General features: G+C 35.9%; 1 protein-coding gene across 3 annotated transcripts in view; it reads left to right on the top strand.

Annotated features, from left to right (window-relative positions):
• The first annotated feature begins 1,816 nt into the window (after positions 1–1,816).
• Positions 1,817–17,015, top strand: part of LOC149076837 (tudor domain-containing 6-like) — a 59,147-nt gene continuing 43,948 nt past the window's right edge. Inside the window, exons 1-5 of one of the 3 annotated variants that reach the window (XM_089244545.1) lie at positions 1,817–1,909; positions 4,145–4,213; positions 8,785–8,862; positions 8,952–9,021; positions 12,239–12,324. In XM_089244545.1, coding sequence (XP_089100671.1) covers positions 4,209–4,213; positions 8,785–8,862; positions 8,952–9,021; positions 12,239–12,324 — 239 coding nt within the window. In that variant the 5' untranslated portion in view covers positions 1,817–1,909; positions 4,145–4,208. The remainder of the gene's footprint in view (positions 1,910–4,144; positions 4,214–8,784; positions 8,863–8,951; positions 9,022–12,238; positions 12,325–17,015) is intronic. The other 2 variants (XM_089244546.1, XM_089244547.1) reach the window with 2 other exon arrangements.

Here is a 17,015-nt window from a genome sequence, read left to right as displayed (position 1 = left end):
TTTCGGAGGGCACGGTAGCCCAGGTCGATAAGATACTCGCCTAAAGTACCAAAGGATGTTTAGAGGTGTCGCAAGGTTCGTCCTAGTCAGAAAACTTTCCTGACACAGGGGTACAACAGAACCGGCGACATGACCACAGAAAAAATTGCTACCGCAGGGAATCCAAATCAAGGGGTTAGCGCACCAACCTCTCGATGAATATAAAAACAAGCCTGCCGTTCGGAATCGGCAATAAATTGTACGTCTCCGTCTAATTAGCCCTCGTGTGCAGAAAATGACCGTGGTGCGACAAAAATGATCAATCAATTGATTCGGAATTTTCATTGATTCCAATTTCTATTAATTGTGTTCTAAAATTTGAATTTTCGCATATATATTTCACAAATTTTCTTCAATTTTCATAAAAATACTGAATTTTATCATTAATTTTCATAAATTCGGAATTTTCATTAATTTAGGTGTTTCCTGAATTTGCGTTAATTTTCCTCCATCGTCAATTTCATTAATTTATCTATGTGTAATCCATCTTTATTATTACTATTTTCAACTATGGAATAGTTTTCCCCTTACTTCTGAATTTTCATTAATTATGATATTTCATCATAAAATAAGGAAGAAATAATTTATCAGAAAATCTCAATTTTCAATAGTTTTGGAATTATTCATTAGTTTGGAATTGTCATCAATCCTGATTTTTCATTATTTTTTTTGTTTCACGTTTTTGCACAGGGTGTTGTCCTGTAAGTACTGATGAGGATTCATCTCATCAACTGTCCGTCGTAAAGGTATGATTCCACCTTTAAAAAAATACTCAAAAGTCATTCTAAAATTACCCTGTACCAGATTTTAGAGTGAAAATACAGTGCGTCACAAAATAAAAAAAATGTATATGGTCGCCCTTGTCTTCTGACTTACATCTGTAAAGTTATTGTTCTGTCTCTCCTGAGCTCAAACAGAAAAAATTCCATGTTTCTAAGTGCAATATTCGTTAAGATATTTTTGAATTCAAAATCGGAGAAAAGTTATGAAAAATACGCATGTGTGGTTTAGTAATGGACCCACCAGCTCTTCACCAGTTGCAGCTCTGTCTGAAAGAGAGTCCCCTCTATATTCACAACTCTCTGTGGCCGGCCTCCTTCGCCAGTTGTTGAGCTGTTTCATCTGATCCGTATTCCGTATTTACCCGTGCCCCCCCCCCCTAGAGCATCTCAGGACTACAACGGGGCCTATATGGTCTCAGGTTGAGAACAATCGGGATTATCGTCAAACTGTAGTTTGTAAGCTTGCTTCGTAGACGGCAGCAGTAGTTCGAATATTTTGTTGGTACTGTTTGTCATTTTTGGCTACTTTTGAGGATTATTTTTTACTGGAAATTTTTCAAGAATCTGGCATCTCTGTCTATGGCCATTTGTTCTTGAATTGAGTTCTGGTATTTTGACTTACCTCCATCGAGCTTATATTACGAGGTAATACAGTCGAATCCCGTTATAACGAACGCCAAGAGACCGGAGGAATCACTTCGTTAAAACGAAATTTCGTTACAAAGGAATTCTAGGTTACCTAGCATTATTCCTATGTAAAGTTATTTGGGAAATTAGAAAAGCGTTCGTTATAAAACCAGATTTTCGCTATAACGGTACGGTAAGCGGATTTGACTGTACATACATCGAGGTCATATAAGCTCGATGCTCACCTCACATCAATCTTTCCCAGCCAGGGAATGGTCATTGCAGCCGATAGCCCTGCTTAATTCAACTGTACCCGTAACCGTAGTTCCGTAGTATAATCTGGCAACACCACTAAAAGACAGAAAAATAAAAAAATAAAAAAGCGCGTCGTTCATTTGTTGTCTTTTGTTTTGTCACATTGATTGAATTGTGGGGCTCACTCTCAGATGCTGTGGGTGTGGGTAAGTGCTTTGCTTTTGTTTTGACCATATGTGGTTGCCATAATTGAAGGAAGATTGTTTTAATTTATACGTTGGAGGGTATGCAATTCAAATTGAGAAATTGTTTGTGGGAGCGTATTCAACAGCACGTGCTTCCTCGGCTTTTTATTTCCCACGTGAAACACTGGCATGAGAAACAACTTGAATAAAGCTTCGTGTTGCATTTTCTTGTAAATCACTCGCTTGGCGGTTGAACATATTGGTAACAAAATTGGCAACTAAATACATATGGGGGGGGAGGAAAGGTTGATTTAGCCACACAGGGCCCCAACTAGATACTTTTGTCATCCTAGGCAAGCCGGCATTTTCTCGCCCCCTGTAATGAAGAAGCAGTTAAAGGGTGAATTCGGCGCCCTCTTCTGGTTCACGCCCGGGGCATCGGACCCACCTGCCCCCCCTAGTTGCGGCCCTGTTTAGCCATGGCCCCCACATCCTGCAGCAGGGTTCCTAAGCTGGGATCTTTTAAATGACCAGACTTTCACGGGACCCCTTTATGATGAATTTATAGCGTGAAAAAACAAAGATTAAAATCATCCCAGGGCTGGAGCCTTGTCAACTCACCCCTTGTGGAACCATGGATTTAGCAAGTGATTCAGGCATGAGATCCACCTTTCCCCTTCCGCATCTTAATGGGGGGGGGGGGGGGGCCCCCACACAAGTGACAGAGGTGGATTTATGGTTGTGTCGCCCCTTTCTCATTCTCGTCCAAGTTCTTCAGCTTTGGCCTGGTTAAATTGGTATTTTGAGGGGAAGGCTTCATCAAAAGAGGACTAATAGGAGATAAATGGGGAAAAATGAAACGATAAATCTCTCGGGGACCATGTACCAGGATGTGGAAGGGTGGTTGAGAAGCACTACTGTAATTCACTCACATTCTTGTATGCTTTTGATTGCTCGCTCACCTGTTATGTAAATCACTCATTCTACTCTAATTTTTGTGATTACTCATTCTTCGAATTTGCTGTCCTGGGTTATAGCCAGCTTTACCTTCCTATAAATACACATCTGGTGACAGAATGAGAGCCACGGCAGGACGTAACTAGAATTGTTTTTGGGTTTTCAAACATGATTCTGCGGCCCCTTTTCAGTGTGAAATTCAATCATTTTATGACCGCCACATAGAGTTAGCCACACAGGGCTGTTGCCCCCCTTAAGTTCCCACCCTCTGGCCACAGACCTGTGAAAAAAAAACATGTAAGGTAACATATTGCTGGCAACACAATGAAACAAACAAAATAAGAATAATTTTCCTGCAATGGGCAGTATTATCTGTTGCTTTGTCCCAATATTCGGATTATATTTTCTTGTCAAATTGTTCATGATATGGCGCCATTTTTTATTTATAATTTTTCTCATAAATTTCTGGCTTTATCTTTCAATTTCTGATTATTTTATGGTTTTGTGAGAGTTTTCTTTTGTTCCCAGCATTTTCTTATCTCTTCTACTATGGTTATCATCATGGGATGTCTTCCAAAGTGTTGCAGTGTAGTGGTGGGTCTCCTCCCATTCATTAGGTATAAATTTAAAAATAAAAATAAATTAGTGGTTCTCAAACTTATTGAAAAATTAATTTTTTGAGCCCAGTGAAAAAAGTCACCAATTTGGCATGTCCCTTATACCAAAGCTGGTCCGTTATTTAGTCTTTAGAAGCTAAAAAAAACATTTAGGATTAATTTTCTTGAACAAAAACCATGCTTGTCTCCTAATAAATTCAGCTAAAGCATAATTGGAGCCATATTTTTTTTGATTTGTCAAGCCCTGGACTAAAAGCTGTACAGCAACTGGTATAGCAGAATTCTGAAAAATGAACGTGATATGTTTTTGTCATGCTTTATTGATGAATATCAGTCCTGGTGCAATTTAACCAATGTTTATGAATTTTCCATTCGCTTTCATGATTTTTAAATCACTTTTTTTTGCACATTACATTACCATTTGTAGACCATAATGGCCTACATGGGAAAAAATTGTGTGACAAAGATATGAATACTGGTAATCTTCTTGTGCTATATTACAGGGTTAGATGAATCAAAAGGAAAATATAGGTGCCAAACACATTTTTTTGCCTGAGCTAGTAATCGCATAAAAAAATTTAGGAGCTAATAATTTCTTAGTTACCATGGCAACCTGGTGCCTGGGATTTGTCGAGTTCTGTTGTAATATCATTATTTATTGTTTTGTGTTTATATTTTACAGGTTTATATCTTCCATTTATTTTATCTCCAGAGCATATGAAAAGTTTCGCTCATCTAGAATAAAAATGAAGTAAATATACTTATGCATTGCATTTCATTTTTCTGGCTGATAATTTAATTATGCAGTGATTATTATACAGTGATACCTCGGCTAACAAAATTTGTTCCGGGATCACATTCATTAGAGAAGATCTTCGTTAACAGGGGGCATAATTTTACATATGTAGGTTTCAATGGGGAGGGGGTGATAATTTAAATACAAGTTATATATAAAACATCAAGGAGCATTATAAAAAAAAGACAAAAATTGACCAAAGTTTAAAATGAGCAGCTTTAAAAGAGAGCTTTTAAAGCTGCTTTAAGAGAGCTCATCTTATTTGTCACCGGTCATGGGCCTTTCCCGGCAACCTTACATCGCTTTAAAGTGATTGCCAGCGATAAATGCTCTTGTCTTGAGCCTGGCACGCCCCTGCACTACGCCACATGCTGTCCAGAAACGACACCCTATCACTTCCGTTCGCCGACTGCCCATCTACACAGACCATGGATGCTTGGCATACTACGTCGAGAGGAATCAAAGGAAAAGATAAGAAAAATGGTGAAATTCCTTGAGGAACATCCCGAGAAGATAAGGGATCCGTCTCCTCCAGCTCCTGCAACTCCGGTACCAGCGCCGTTAAGGAGATCGCCGTGTCTTCACCCTGACAGTGCGCTGGTGGCACTGTTTGCGAGCGAGGAGCAGGATGAATCCCAAACCTAATTAATGACGTCTCGGAGAAATTAGACTGACTGTATTGAACTGCCGGAGTGCAATGAGGTGCTCTGCCCTTCTTGTCATTTGATACAATCCTTGATCAATCAAATTTCTGATTGCGCCTTTTGCGATACGATTTTTATACAACTTTTCATGATTATTTATTATCCGTGCCCGTGGCACTTTACTTTAACTTGATTAATTTGATTCTTCGATTTACATAATTTTTGATTTCTTTGCACTATATGTAATCTTTGACGTATCAATAAATTTTGGTTTTACCGGAGATACCCTGTTTCCCCCCCTCCGGGGGGGGGGCCAAAGTGCTTTTTGCGACAGAGCCTGGGTGTCTCGCGGTTTCTCCAGTTTCTCCAGCTTTAAAATGAGAACTTACAAGAAGATGAGGTACTGAAGATCATTATTTACTATGTACGCAAACATCAGGTTTAGTCTAGTAATGCTGGTGTTGACACAACCCAGTCGTGTATGTGGGTGTCTCCCATCCATTTGTGATTTGGTCAGCTCATTTCTGTGTCTGGTACATGCAGTTGGAAAAGATAAGCTCCCAGAATGTCAAAATTGTTCAGTTGGACATCAAGAGTCTTGCACTGAGTGAACACTTGCTCAGAAAACATAGGATGTTTTTTTTGCAATGAATTTCTTTTATACAGTATGAATCTTTAATTTTACATGATATGGTTCAAAAACTTTCTGAAAGAAAAGTGGAAGTACTTCTGGAAGGAGATTCTAAGTTGGGCATGAGTTAATCAGCTCGTGACAGAAATCCTGATGATTGGGTTTAAAATCCAGTTCACAACATAGCTGTTTTATGTTAGCGTATGTATGCATCCATATCAATGAAAATATTTGTTAGCCAAGGCAGAAAAATCACAAAAAAATTGTAAACTGAGGTATTTATTAGCAGAGGTAGCACTGTATTAATATAATATTCTTTCTTGCCGTTAGGTGGTCACCTGTGGTTCCCAACTTCAAGACGCAAATGCGAGCCGATCTCCCCGTTAAAGTCTCGTCACAGAGAGCAACAGTCCTACAAACAGTACAAATATTCAGTCATTACACTTCGCTCACTTCACTTCTGAGACATAGATGGCAGCACTAAAAATCATACACAACACTAGATACGCACTCAGACTGTTAGGTACACATACTTACACTTCCGGCACAACTCACTAGGTAGTAAATTGCCCATGGCGATAGACCTGAGTTGTGTTCGGCTTGAAAAAAAAAGGTAGGTGCACACACAGTTATTTCCGGCACAACTCACTAGGTAGTAAATTGCCCATAGATGGTGATACACCTGAGTTGTGCTTGGTTTGAAAGAAAGTCTTAAAATCATGAACAAATAAAATAAAGGAAAGATTCCCAATTATTTGTGTTAGGGTTTTGCATAGGACACTGTTGTGTATGTGTTATTATACGAAACTGTCTTTAAATGTTAATGTGTGAGATGGAAAACATTAGATTTTAATGAAAGCAGGGCTCGGCACTGGTCACTTTTTCCATAAACACTTACTTTTTTAGAAACTAGTCACTTTTATTAAGTACATATTTTCAGACCCAGATCACTTTTTCCAGCAAAAAACCAGGGCCTACCTTGGTCTCTTACGCTATTGTGCTGTCTGGGGTTTTTTTTCTTTGAGGAACTTTACCAGTTCAAGGTTGCTAATTTTCTCCCTCCCTTCATTGAACTATTATCACAAAATTGGAACTTTGCCTGGTTTTAATTTATACAAAAAATTGACACTTTTTAAGACATAAAAAAATTTGCTAAAATTCCTCATTGAGCTTTTGTTCCCACTTTGCAAAAAGTATTGTTTTACAGTAAAGAATTCCTCAGAATTCGTTTCCATCTGCAGCCTTAACCCAGGCAACGCTACAATGATTTCTTTTGATATCAAATCCATGTTTACTAACATTCCTATCAGCGGAGCAGTTCTCTTCCTGAAACAACACCTCATGTAAAATCCTTGCAAGAATTCCACTTCTCTTTCAAATCAATAAAATATGTCAATTCTCCTAACTTTGTGTGTCACACAATTATTTCTATTTTTGGAAAGTTTTACTGCCAAAAAGGTCTTCCCATGGACAACCCACTCTCGCCTATCCTCTGACACGTGTATGAATTTTTTTGAAAAAACTTTTGGAAACCCGCCAATTCAAATTTTGGATCAGGTATGTTGACGACACGTTCACCTTAGTTGATGAGACATGCTAATGTCACTGAGTTATTCAATTTTATAAATACTATTGACCCACATATTCAATTCACCTATGAAATAGAAAAAAAATATGCTGCCTTTTCTCGACGTGTTCATTAAAAAGACAGACGGAATTTCATATATCTATGTCTCATAAGCCATTCGATATCTCTATGCCACCTTATGCAAAATCCTTTCATCCTCCTAATAAAACTTTCACAACTCGATAACCTCTTTGTGACATCGCTTCTAATCGTGGTTTTTCACCTTTTCTCATCGGCAAGATTCTTAAAAAATTGATCCTGGCACACACCATAAACTTGCTCCCAGCTGACTCAAAAAAGTTTTCTAATACTGTCGTTCTTTCATTCGATTCTTCAAGTTTCGTAATCACATCTATCTTAAGGAAATTTGACTTCCATACCACTATTCTAGTCACCAAATAAACTCACCTTTTCCCAACTCAGATCCTATCTCACCCTCCACAGAATCTGGTATCTATTTCATCCCATGCAAAAATTGCAAAAAAGGGTATGTTGGCCAAACTAGAAGAAATCTGAATATTTGCGAAATCTGGTTTCTATTCAATTGGGTTTTCTCGAACTAAAATGAGCAGCCATGCACTTTTCATTGTCAAAATTAACGACTTAATTGATTAAGTCAACACTTTGATGAAATCATATAATGTAATTTTATGAAATTAATACTGTTCAGGATAACTCAATAATTTGATTTCAAAAATTATATAAGTATTTTTCGAAGTTGAAAAAACAGAATAAGTAATATGTTAATATGAAGGGGGAAATGTCTACATATTATGAACAATATAATTAATGTTAGTTTCAGGCGAAGAATCATTTTGGAATTAGATGATTTTTTCTGAATCGTACTGTATATCAAAATCTAGGAACATACAACTCCCTGCCAATTTCGTAAAGCAGAATTGCCAATTAAATATTGAAAAATAATTTTATTTCATTCATCACTAATTGAGCAAATTAGAACCAAAAGGAAAAGGCGTTCCAAAAAATGCTTTTGAGAGCCTACTTCCTAACAAAAAATTGGGATACAGTCAAACCTCGTTAGTGCGTCACCCGGTTAACACGTCACTCCGCTTACCGGGTCACTTTTTGTCCTCAGGCAGGAATTAGCACAACTATGGCTTACTTCGCTTACTAAGTCATATTTTTGCTTTCCCAAGAGTGACTCATTAACAAGGTTTGACTGTATATGGTCACCCATGTGGGGGGAAATCCCTAATAAATTTCTTGTCAAAAGGGGGTTGCTGTTTCAGAAGTTTGGGAACCATTGCCCTAGAGCTCAAAGCATCGGCCATAGAAAATGTACATTTTGTTCTTATGAATCTGTTTATTTTTTCTCAGCCGTTTTTTTTTTCTCCCTTCCCTGTCAGTATGCTATGTATGAATTATTTCTCTTGAGGTTGTCTTTTCCATATGTTCAGAGCTGGGTATGTAATAACCTAGGTGAAAAAAATGTATTGACATGAATTTGAAAAAAATTAGAGATCACGAAACTGCGCGTATGCTATATCCACGTTCTATGTTATATCCGGGTTATCTTATATGTGTACTCGACTGTGTCTTTTTTTTCAAACTGGTATCTGTTGTGCAGATATTTTATTAATGTTTTAATTTTAAATTTACATAGTTTCCATGAACTGGATAGCTGGGACCCAATGGCGGAAGATTATCGAAATGCTAACTACGCATCAAATCATTTTTTTAAGTATGGTTGTTACTACCAAATATCTGTATTTCTTTTGATTTGCATTAAATTGGTGTTGGATATTGATATTTCTATGTTCTGTATTTCAGTATGCAAGGTTGCTATGCAAAGCCAAGTAAACGTTTATACGTGAAAAACATTCCACTAAGTTATGATGAGGTATTTATATTTTATTTCTTTTATATTTTCTATCGGTTTAAAAGCTGGTGTTCATCTGTTAAGTAATTTAGTAGCAGGCCTTTACAAGTTTTAAAAAAAGGCTCCAGACAAATTTCTGGGGAGCTAAATTTTCCCCCGTTGAAATAAATGGTCTAAAACAGTGTTTCTCAAAATGTGCATTGTGGTTCCTATGGGGTATCTTCAACCATTGTCCGGAGCATCATGGTGAACTGGAGATATTTGTGTGGTTATTTATGCTTTGAAGTGTTGCCTTTTTTTATGAAAATATCTACTAAACTATTCTGAGGAACCACCGATCATTCATAAATTGGGCAAGGGAGTCTCGGATGACCCATAAATTGGGCAAGAGAACCGCATATGACAAAAGTTTGAGAACCGCTGTTCTAAAACATTCTTTTCTGAAACTTACGGGATTTAAAGAGTCCCCCTTCTCATGCTGCTAGGTGTTTGAAATTAGAATATTCTGCAGTGTTCTGCAATGAGCCCTCTGCCAACTAAAAATATTCTGTAATAATTTTTACCACAGTATAGTGCTACAGGAAAGTTTAGGCACAACACTAATTTTGAGTGTTAAGTTATTTAATGTGAATTGTGAGGCTTTACACATTTTGTAAGTGAATCCTGCAACGAATGAATAACACAAAAAAGGGAATTTTTTGAATATTTGTTAAATTATAGGCCAAACAATTAAAATACATACCTAAAATGTGTTTTACCTCCCAAAGAGTTGCCAACTGCTACGACGGACAGTTGCACTCAGCTAAGGAGCTACGGAAGATACTCTCAATACTACAGAAATAGTTTTTTCTTCAAATATGTATAATCTTTTTTTTTAAAGAAAAAAATATTCTTTTTGGTTCTTTTGTTGGGCAGATTTATAAGGAGTGCTTGACTAGCTCATAATAGAGGCCAACGCTACAGCATGACAATTAGCAAATAACAAGCATCTAATTGGAACTTCTAAATCAGCAAATCTGAAAAGTATAAGGAATATGTGAATTCTGTGTCCTCATAAGAGGTTCCATGATTATTTTAGCAGTGTTCCTTGTGTCTGGGGGGGGGGGGACACATTACAGGTGGTTCTTTATTCACGAAATCCACTACTTCTGGTTCCAGGGCTCTGATTAAAAAAATTGAGATGAGTTGGGACATTGTTCTCCTTATGTCCTCTTCCTTATGACGTGCCACCAAAGCACAGAAAGCTATTACGGGCCGTAATTAGGATTTTTGCCACCTGGGGCAAGCATTATTTTGCTGCCCGCACAACTTTAAAATTCTATAATTTTGTAACAGTGTTCTTTGTTCCCACCTAAAACTGTCTCCCACCTCTAAGTTTTGTCGCCCTGGACCGTTTCTCCCCACTCTCTCTAGTTCCAGCCCTGGAAATTACTCTATTGAAAAGAAATCACAGAAAACCAAGGCAGAACTCTGCAACCTTACGATCGTTTCTGCACTCACACAAGCAAGGTTTTCTCTAATTTTTTTCCTCACCCGAGAAACTCTATAATGGAACAGATTTTTATCAGCTAAGAGGGAGTGTCTGTATGTTGTATAATACATCGCATCCCATTGCAGGAATTCAAAAAGTGTATTAATGAAGAAACACAAAATTATTATCTATGGTTGCTAGCACCCTGTTTTGGCCAAAAATTTTTTTTGTAACTAGGTCATTTCTGTCATTTTGCTTAGAGTCAATCTTATAGGATACGGAAGTAGTGCTAAAAACATTTTTTTAGAGATCTTTTTACCCTTTTCCCATCTTTTTCTTATTTTTTGAGTAGGAGTCCTGAATTATGAGTATTTATTCGCAGTTAAAAATACTAATTGACTTGTTGATAAAAAAAATTCATCAGAAAAAAATGAGTAACTTTGCCTGGTTTTAATTTATACAAAAATTGCCACGTTTTTAAGACAAATAAATTCAATTGGTCGACGCGTTTCGGCTCTTCAATGGAGAGCCGTCATCAGGACTTCGTGGTCAGAATTCACACGAATGAATCGTGGAAGAGTGATGTTTACGTCTGGTCGTCCGAAGAGTTCGCCTTTGTATTTGCTGAGTCCGAGTGGTCTTTGGATGCGAATTGGGGAGCCATCTGTTGTAAAGTGTTGAAAGTTTTGTCACGACTGAGGTTAATAAAGCCTGTCCAAGCTGACGAAATAGGTGGTGTGTTTCTTCCATCATTAACGAGGAAATTCTGGCATGTTCTGATGAAGTATCCCTCGAGAAAATTCAATTCAGAATTGTGTGTTGCTTTTTTAAAAACAAACGCTTTATCAAAATCAAAATAATGTGAATGTTGCCAACAGTGTTGGGCAATAGCCGAACTATCCGTCCGTCCCTTCTCAACATGCTTTCGGTGTTCGAGAACTCGAATATTTAGATTTCTTCTAGTTTGGCCAATATATCCATTTTCACAATTCTTGCATGGGATGAAGTAGATAGTAGTAGTGACTGATGACGGCTCTCCATTGAAGAGCCGAAACGCGTCGACCATTCGACCAATTGAATTTATTTGTCTTAAAAACGTGGCAATTTTTGTATAAAAAAAAAATTCAGTTTCAACCTGCAAAGTAGCTTCCTTCATAACAATTTTATGGATCTCACACAATCACACAAAATAGTTTCACAGCAGCAAGTGTAATGTTTGACGGCAGGCTGTTTCAAACAAGATTCAAAATAATATTGTGGAGAGATGTATTGTTACATATCGAATGCCCTTCTAGCAAGGTTTCACTGAAATAATTTTTCCAATGTATATAGTATTAATTTTTTATAACAGTTGCTTTTTTGAACATTGCATGCAATTAATATGTATTTTTCACAGGAATTTTTATATTGGAAAGCAATATTTAAGGCTTTTGACGTGATGGTTTAAACCAAGGTTTTTAAACTATTAAAAACCTGTCAGCTATATGATTATTATTTTGTTCATTAATGATATGTAATTAGTAAGAACTATAATTTTCTCTTTCTCTCTCAGAATAAAGTTGATTTACATTAAAATTTGTTACCTCCATAACATTTGATATCAAGTGAGGCATTATTCAGCAACATATGAAACAGACTCTGAATTGGGAACCCCGTTCTTGAGTGTTTTTGATTTAATGTGCTCTTGAGTTTGGGGTAAAAGCTACTATAGATATTCTTTCAAATGTATGTTTACATATCAAAATATGGTGTATTTGTTTTTTTCAGGCAGTATTACATTCAGAATTTTGTAAATATGGAAAGGTGGAAGGGATAACATTAAAGAAAAATCCAGAATATAAAACAATGTTTGGGTGAGTCCTATATTTTCTTATTATGCTATTACATGGTGTAACTTATTATATACTATATACAGTGATACCTCAACTAATGAAGATGATAGGAATCATGTTTGTTAGCCAATATCTTTGTAAGCTGAAACAAGATTTTCTATAGGTTTCTATGAAAAATAGTTGAATTTGTTCCAGGAACTGCCCAAAATTTATCAAGTTTTCTAAATTGCCAAGGGTGCACTATAAAAAAAGACAAAACTGGCCAAAGGTTAAATTGAGCAGTTTGGAAATTCGATAGATGAGAATTTACCGGAAGATGAGGTACTGAATATCATTATTTATGCTATGTACACAAACAATGCCAGTGTTAGTCTACTATAGCTGGTATTGACACAACCCAGCCGAGTTTGCAGGTGTTTTGATTTATTTTTGATTTAGACGGCTCATTTCTGTATCTGATTTAGGCAGATGAGAAAGGGATCACATTGGATGGGAAAAATTATTATTCATCTGAAAATATTGCAGAGAAATGTAGTTGTTAAGTTGCTTAAAGATAGCAACAGTAGGAAACAATAAGCTGGAAATGGATTCCATCTTTAAGATATTGTTCTTAGTAAAAGTGAGACGTGTCTGCTCATTATTTAAACCTCATAATCAAACATTTTATAAATTCGTAGGGTCCATCTGAATTGTTGTATACATTTTAGGAGCTTATTTTTTCCATCTTCATGCAGGAGACAAATTTGAGGGGACCAAATCACAAATTTGGGTGGGGGACACTTATAATGAACTGTGTCGTGTACATATTGTAAAATGAAAAGATCTTTACTTCTCATCTTCCTGTAAATTCTCATTTATCCATCTTTGAAGCTGTTTGTTGCCTTCAGTCAGTTTTTTTATTTTTTATAGCACTCCTTGGTGTTTCAAAAAACAAACTTCAGTTAAAATTTCGGCTAGTTCCTGGAATGAATTAAACTATTTTTCATAGAAACCTATGGGAAATTTGCGTTTGAGCTAATGAACAGGATTTCAGAATGAATTACCTTTGTCAGCCAAGGTATCTGTCACTGTGGTGGCCATTGTGACGAACTCACATCGCGAGGAACCGGGTTCGAACCTCACCATCACTGCAATGGTGGTTGGCTGAAGTTGGGTTTTCTCAACTTTTTGCTATGGTTCTCAAATTCAAGGCATGAATGCAAGCCGATCTCCCCATTAAAAAGTCTCACCACTGAGAAAAATAGGCCCACAATGGTACAAATATTCAATCATTACACTTCTGAAATATAGATGGCAGCACTGAAAAATCAAATACAATACTATATACACACTCAGACTGTTAGGTACTCACACTTCTGGCACAACTCACTCGGTAGTAATTTGTCTGTGACGATGGACCCAAGTTTTGCTTGGTCTGAAATAAAGTGAAGTATCACTGTAATGGTTTTTCACTGTAGCAAACCTGTTGCCCAGGAATTAGATACGAAGAATGGAAATCAAGCATTTATTCTAATTCAATTATCGGCAACTCAAATGCAAAATACAGATAATGTATTTGACACTTTTTCTGCAAGTTCAGAGATTGAAGGAATATGCTCTTATTTTTGTCTTGCATCATCATCTCTTGTCTGTTATTTTTTACACATGTGCATATAATTGAATTTGTCCCTTGGTACTGGTCACTTTTTCCACTAGAAGTCACCTTTTTAAGAAACTGGTCACATTTTTATCACTTTTTTTAAAAATTATTTTTTATTTTTCTTTTCTTTTTTTTTTTTTCATGTCACTTTTTTCAACAAAAAAAAGAAAGAAAAAGATTGATCTTTGGCCCTTTTCCACTGTGTCAATGTTTCTCTTTTCTTCAAGGAAGAACTTGAACGGTTTAAGGTCACTTATTTTCTTCCTCTCTTCATTGAACTAAAATAGGGAGGAACATCGCCAAGAGAGTTTTTGCGGCAATTTTACTGCTGCAGCTTACGCCTCTGTATTAGACAGTATTCTGAGTGATGCCCCTATCCTTTAGCATTCGTTTGATGGATCAATATCTTTCTGAAATTGCATGCCATCCTAACCCTTTAGTTTTCATGAATTATAGTGTATTTTTGTTTTTTTTTAATTCAGGACAGACTTTCTAAATGATCTTGTGCCAAATATTGAGTCCATAATTCACACGTTTTTGATAGATTTACAATAATAGACCATTATTTTCCTCGACATTTAAGTATTGCCAAAATTTTACCATGTCTGAAATAGGAAATAGCTTTGTATTGTTGAGTCAAGATCATTCGTTTTTAGGATTTTCAGAATCTTTCAACAAAAAATGATGCACTTGATTCCAGATTGTGAAATTATTGTTAAAGTTTTATTAAAATTAATCATTCAGGTGATTAGAATATTAAATTTTGAACTATGAACATGGGAGGATTTTCAACATGTTAGTATCCCTCTAATGTTTTTTTATGCTTTCACGTGATCTCAGGACTGTGTCCTAGTAAGTGAAATCATATTTCATTTTAGATAAAACAGTAGCTCAAAAATGTCAAAAGATAGATACAAATGAATAAATTTTTTACTGATCTGTTGCCTTCCTGAGAATTTTAAGTAAACCATATGTGATCCTTTCTCATTCAGCAATTACTTTTTCTGATTATAATTATATAACTTCGTAGTTAATTTTAGTGTGGGGTACCAGCCCCCTGTAAATTTGAAAACAGGAGTTATGCTTTTTTATGAATAGAGTAGGATTTTTTCTTCTGAGGTTTTGGCAGGTCTGCATAATTTATTTTAAAAGTGCCTACCGTACTAAATATAGATTTTGAAGCCTGCAAGACTATCATTCATAAGAAAAGGATTGCCTAAAAATTAGAATTTCTTTGATTGAAAAAAATGAAATACACAATTTCTTTTTAACTTTTGAAAAGCATTCGTGTGCCACTCCTGATATCATGGCACGCCGCGTGTTGGCCACCCCTGTTCTAACACATCGTAAACATTCGTTTGGAGAATTTCTAACAAATTGATGCATATATTGGAAAGTACGTTTTGATACTGGTGAATTTAGTATAATATGTTTGTGATGGTGACATGTGATATATGTATGATAAATACCCGTGCATGACTGACCCTTCCATCTCAAGGTTGTGGTTTCTCAGAATCTGGATTGAGAAGAAAGGATGTGAAATGTTTAGCGACAACTTAAGGACATTCTGTCCTATAAGCATTCATAATGAATCGCTCTAAATAAGGAGAGAGAGAGACACAAGTGTTGATTTTTCAGAAAAAAAAAAAACCATACTTGCAGGGATTTACAAATCTCAAGCTGCCGTGGCTACTGAAAAATTGGCATTGACACCTAATATTCTTTATGCAGATAACTAAATTAAAGTGAGTACAGCACAATAGTATATGAAATTATGTTAGTGTGTCTGCTAATGTGGAAAGGTGTCCTCAAGCCGTGAACAAGTCAAAGAATATATTTTGGACAAATTTCATCGGGGAAACAAAGCACGGTGCTGATGGAATTTTGATGGTGCCTATTTTTTTTTCTTCTTTTGATTTGTCAAGCCCTATTTCCTGGTTAACATTCATTCAACATGGCTGTCTGAAATAATTGTAATGGAATGCTGCTTTACTTCAGCATATCAGCTGCTTAACATCATAAGTATGCGCATGTAGTTTTTCTGACCTGGATGTGTTTTCATTGTTTCACCTTGTAACAAAAGTAATAATGCAAGTTGATTTTTTTTTTTCCTCAACTTTTAATATAGCCTGCATTTTACGTTGAATGATGGAAGTCGTTATAACAATTGTTGACTTCATATTTTTAGTCATTCAGTTTTAATTAATATTTTTTATTGTATCAGAATTTTGAAGTAATATTTTTAGGTCTTGCATCAAAAGGATAGTTTTTAAAATTGAATAATCTAGATCCAGGGTATTGCATGCATTGCTGCGGGTATAAAATAAGGTATTCAAGGATACACAAAAAATAATTGCTAACAGAATATTGTTAAAGAAGTTCAAATGAAAAAGAAAACATTGGGTGATGCACAATACATAGGTGCTAATGCTTCCCGATTTACCTGTAAGCTTTCAGATTTTTTAGCCCTATTTACCTTAGATGCAGTGTCTTTTTTTTCTCCTATCTTAAAAGGTATCTCCTTGGATAAAAATCATCCAGTTTGTGAATCTAAGGGTCAAAATCTTCTGGTCGGAAGCCAGATTTTTCAGATTTACAATATCATAGAAAAATCCCCAAATTGTGCTCCACTTAATTAATAAAAAATCCCTCAATCATGACTGACCAATTGGTCGATCATATTTTCTTGGGGGAAAATACGGGAAATTAACAAAAATGATGCCAAAAGTAAGAAATTTTGTTAATATTTGCTAAAATTGCTAAAAAAAAATTCCAATGATGGGAAATGAAATGTTACTGTTAATCACAGTGGATTAAAATTGGATTCTATGGAAAGAAACAGCTCAACTTGACAAATATGAGAGATGTTCATATTTATAGATATAATTATCATTTATAAGAGTTGGCAAAATTATTGTGATCTTTGATTTCAGTAAAGACTAAAAATTCATAGAGGCTTCATGGAAAAAAACTTGACATTTAAGAAAAAGTTGAAATTGCCGAAAAATATCAACGTCCTGGGAAATATGGGTCATATCACCCTATGTAATCACCAAAAAAATTCCAGAATTTT

The sequence above is a fragment of the Pholcus phalangioides genome, unplaced genomic scaffold (assembly GCF_987345545.1).
Source record: "Pholcus phalangioides strain wild (caught in Gottingen) unplaced genomic scaffold, Ppha-v1.0 ptg000015l_1, whole genome shotgun sequence".
Classification (NCBI taxonomy): domain Eukaryota; kingdom Metazoa; phylum Arthropoda; class Arachnida; order Araneae; family Pholcidae; genus Pholcus; species Pholcus phalangioides.
Note: the sequence above shows the minus strand (reverse complement) of the source record. Positions and strands in the feature narration are given on the sequence as shown.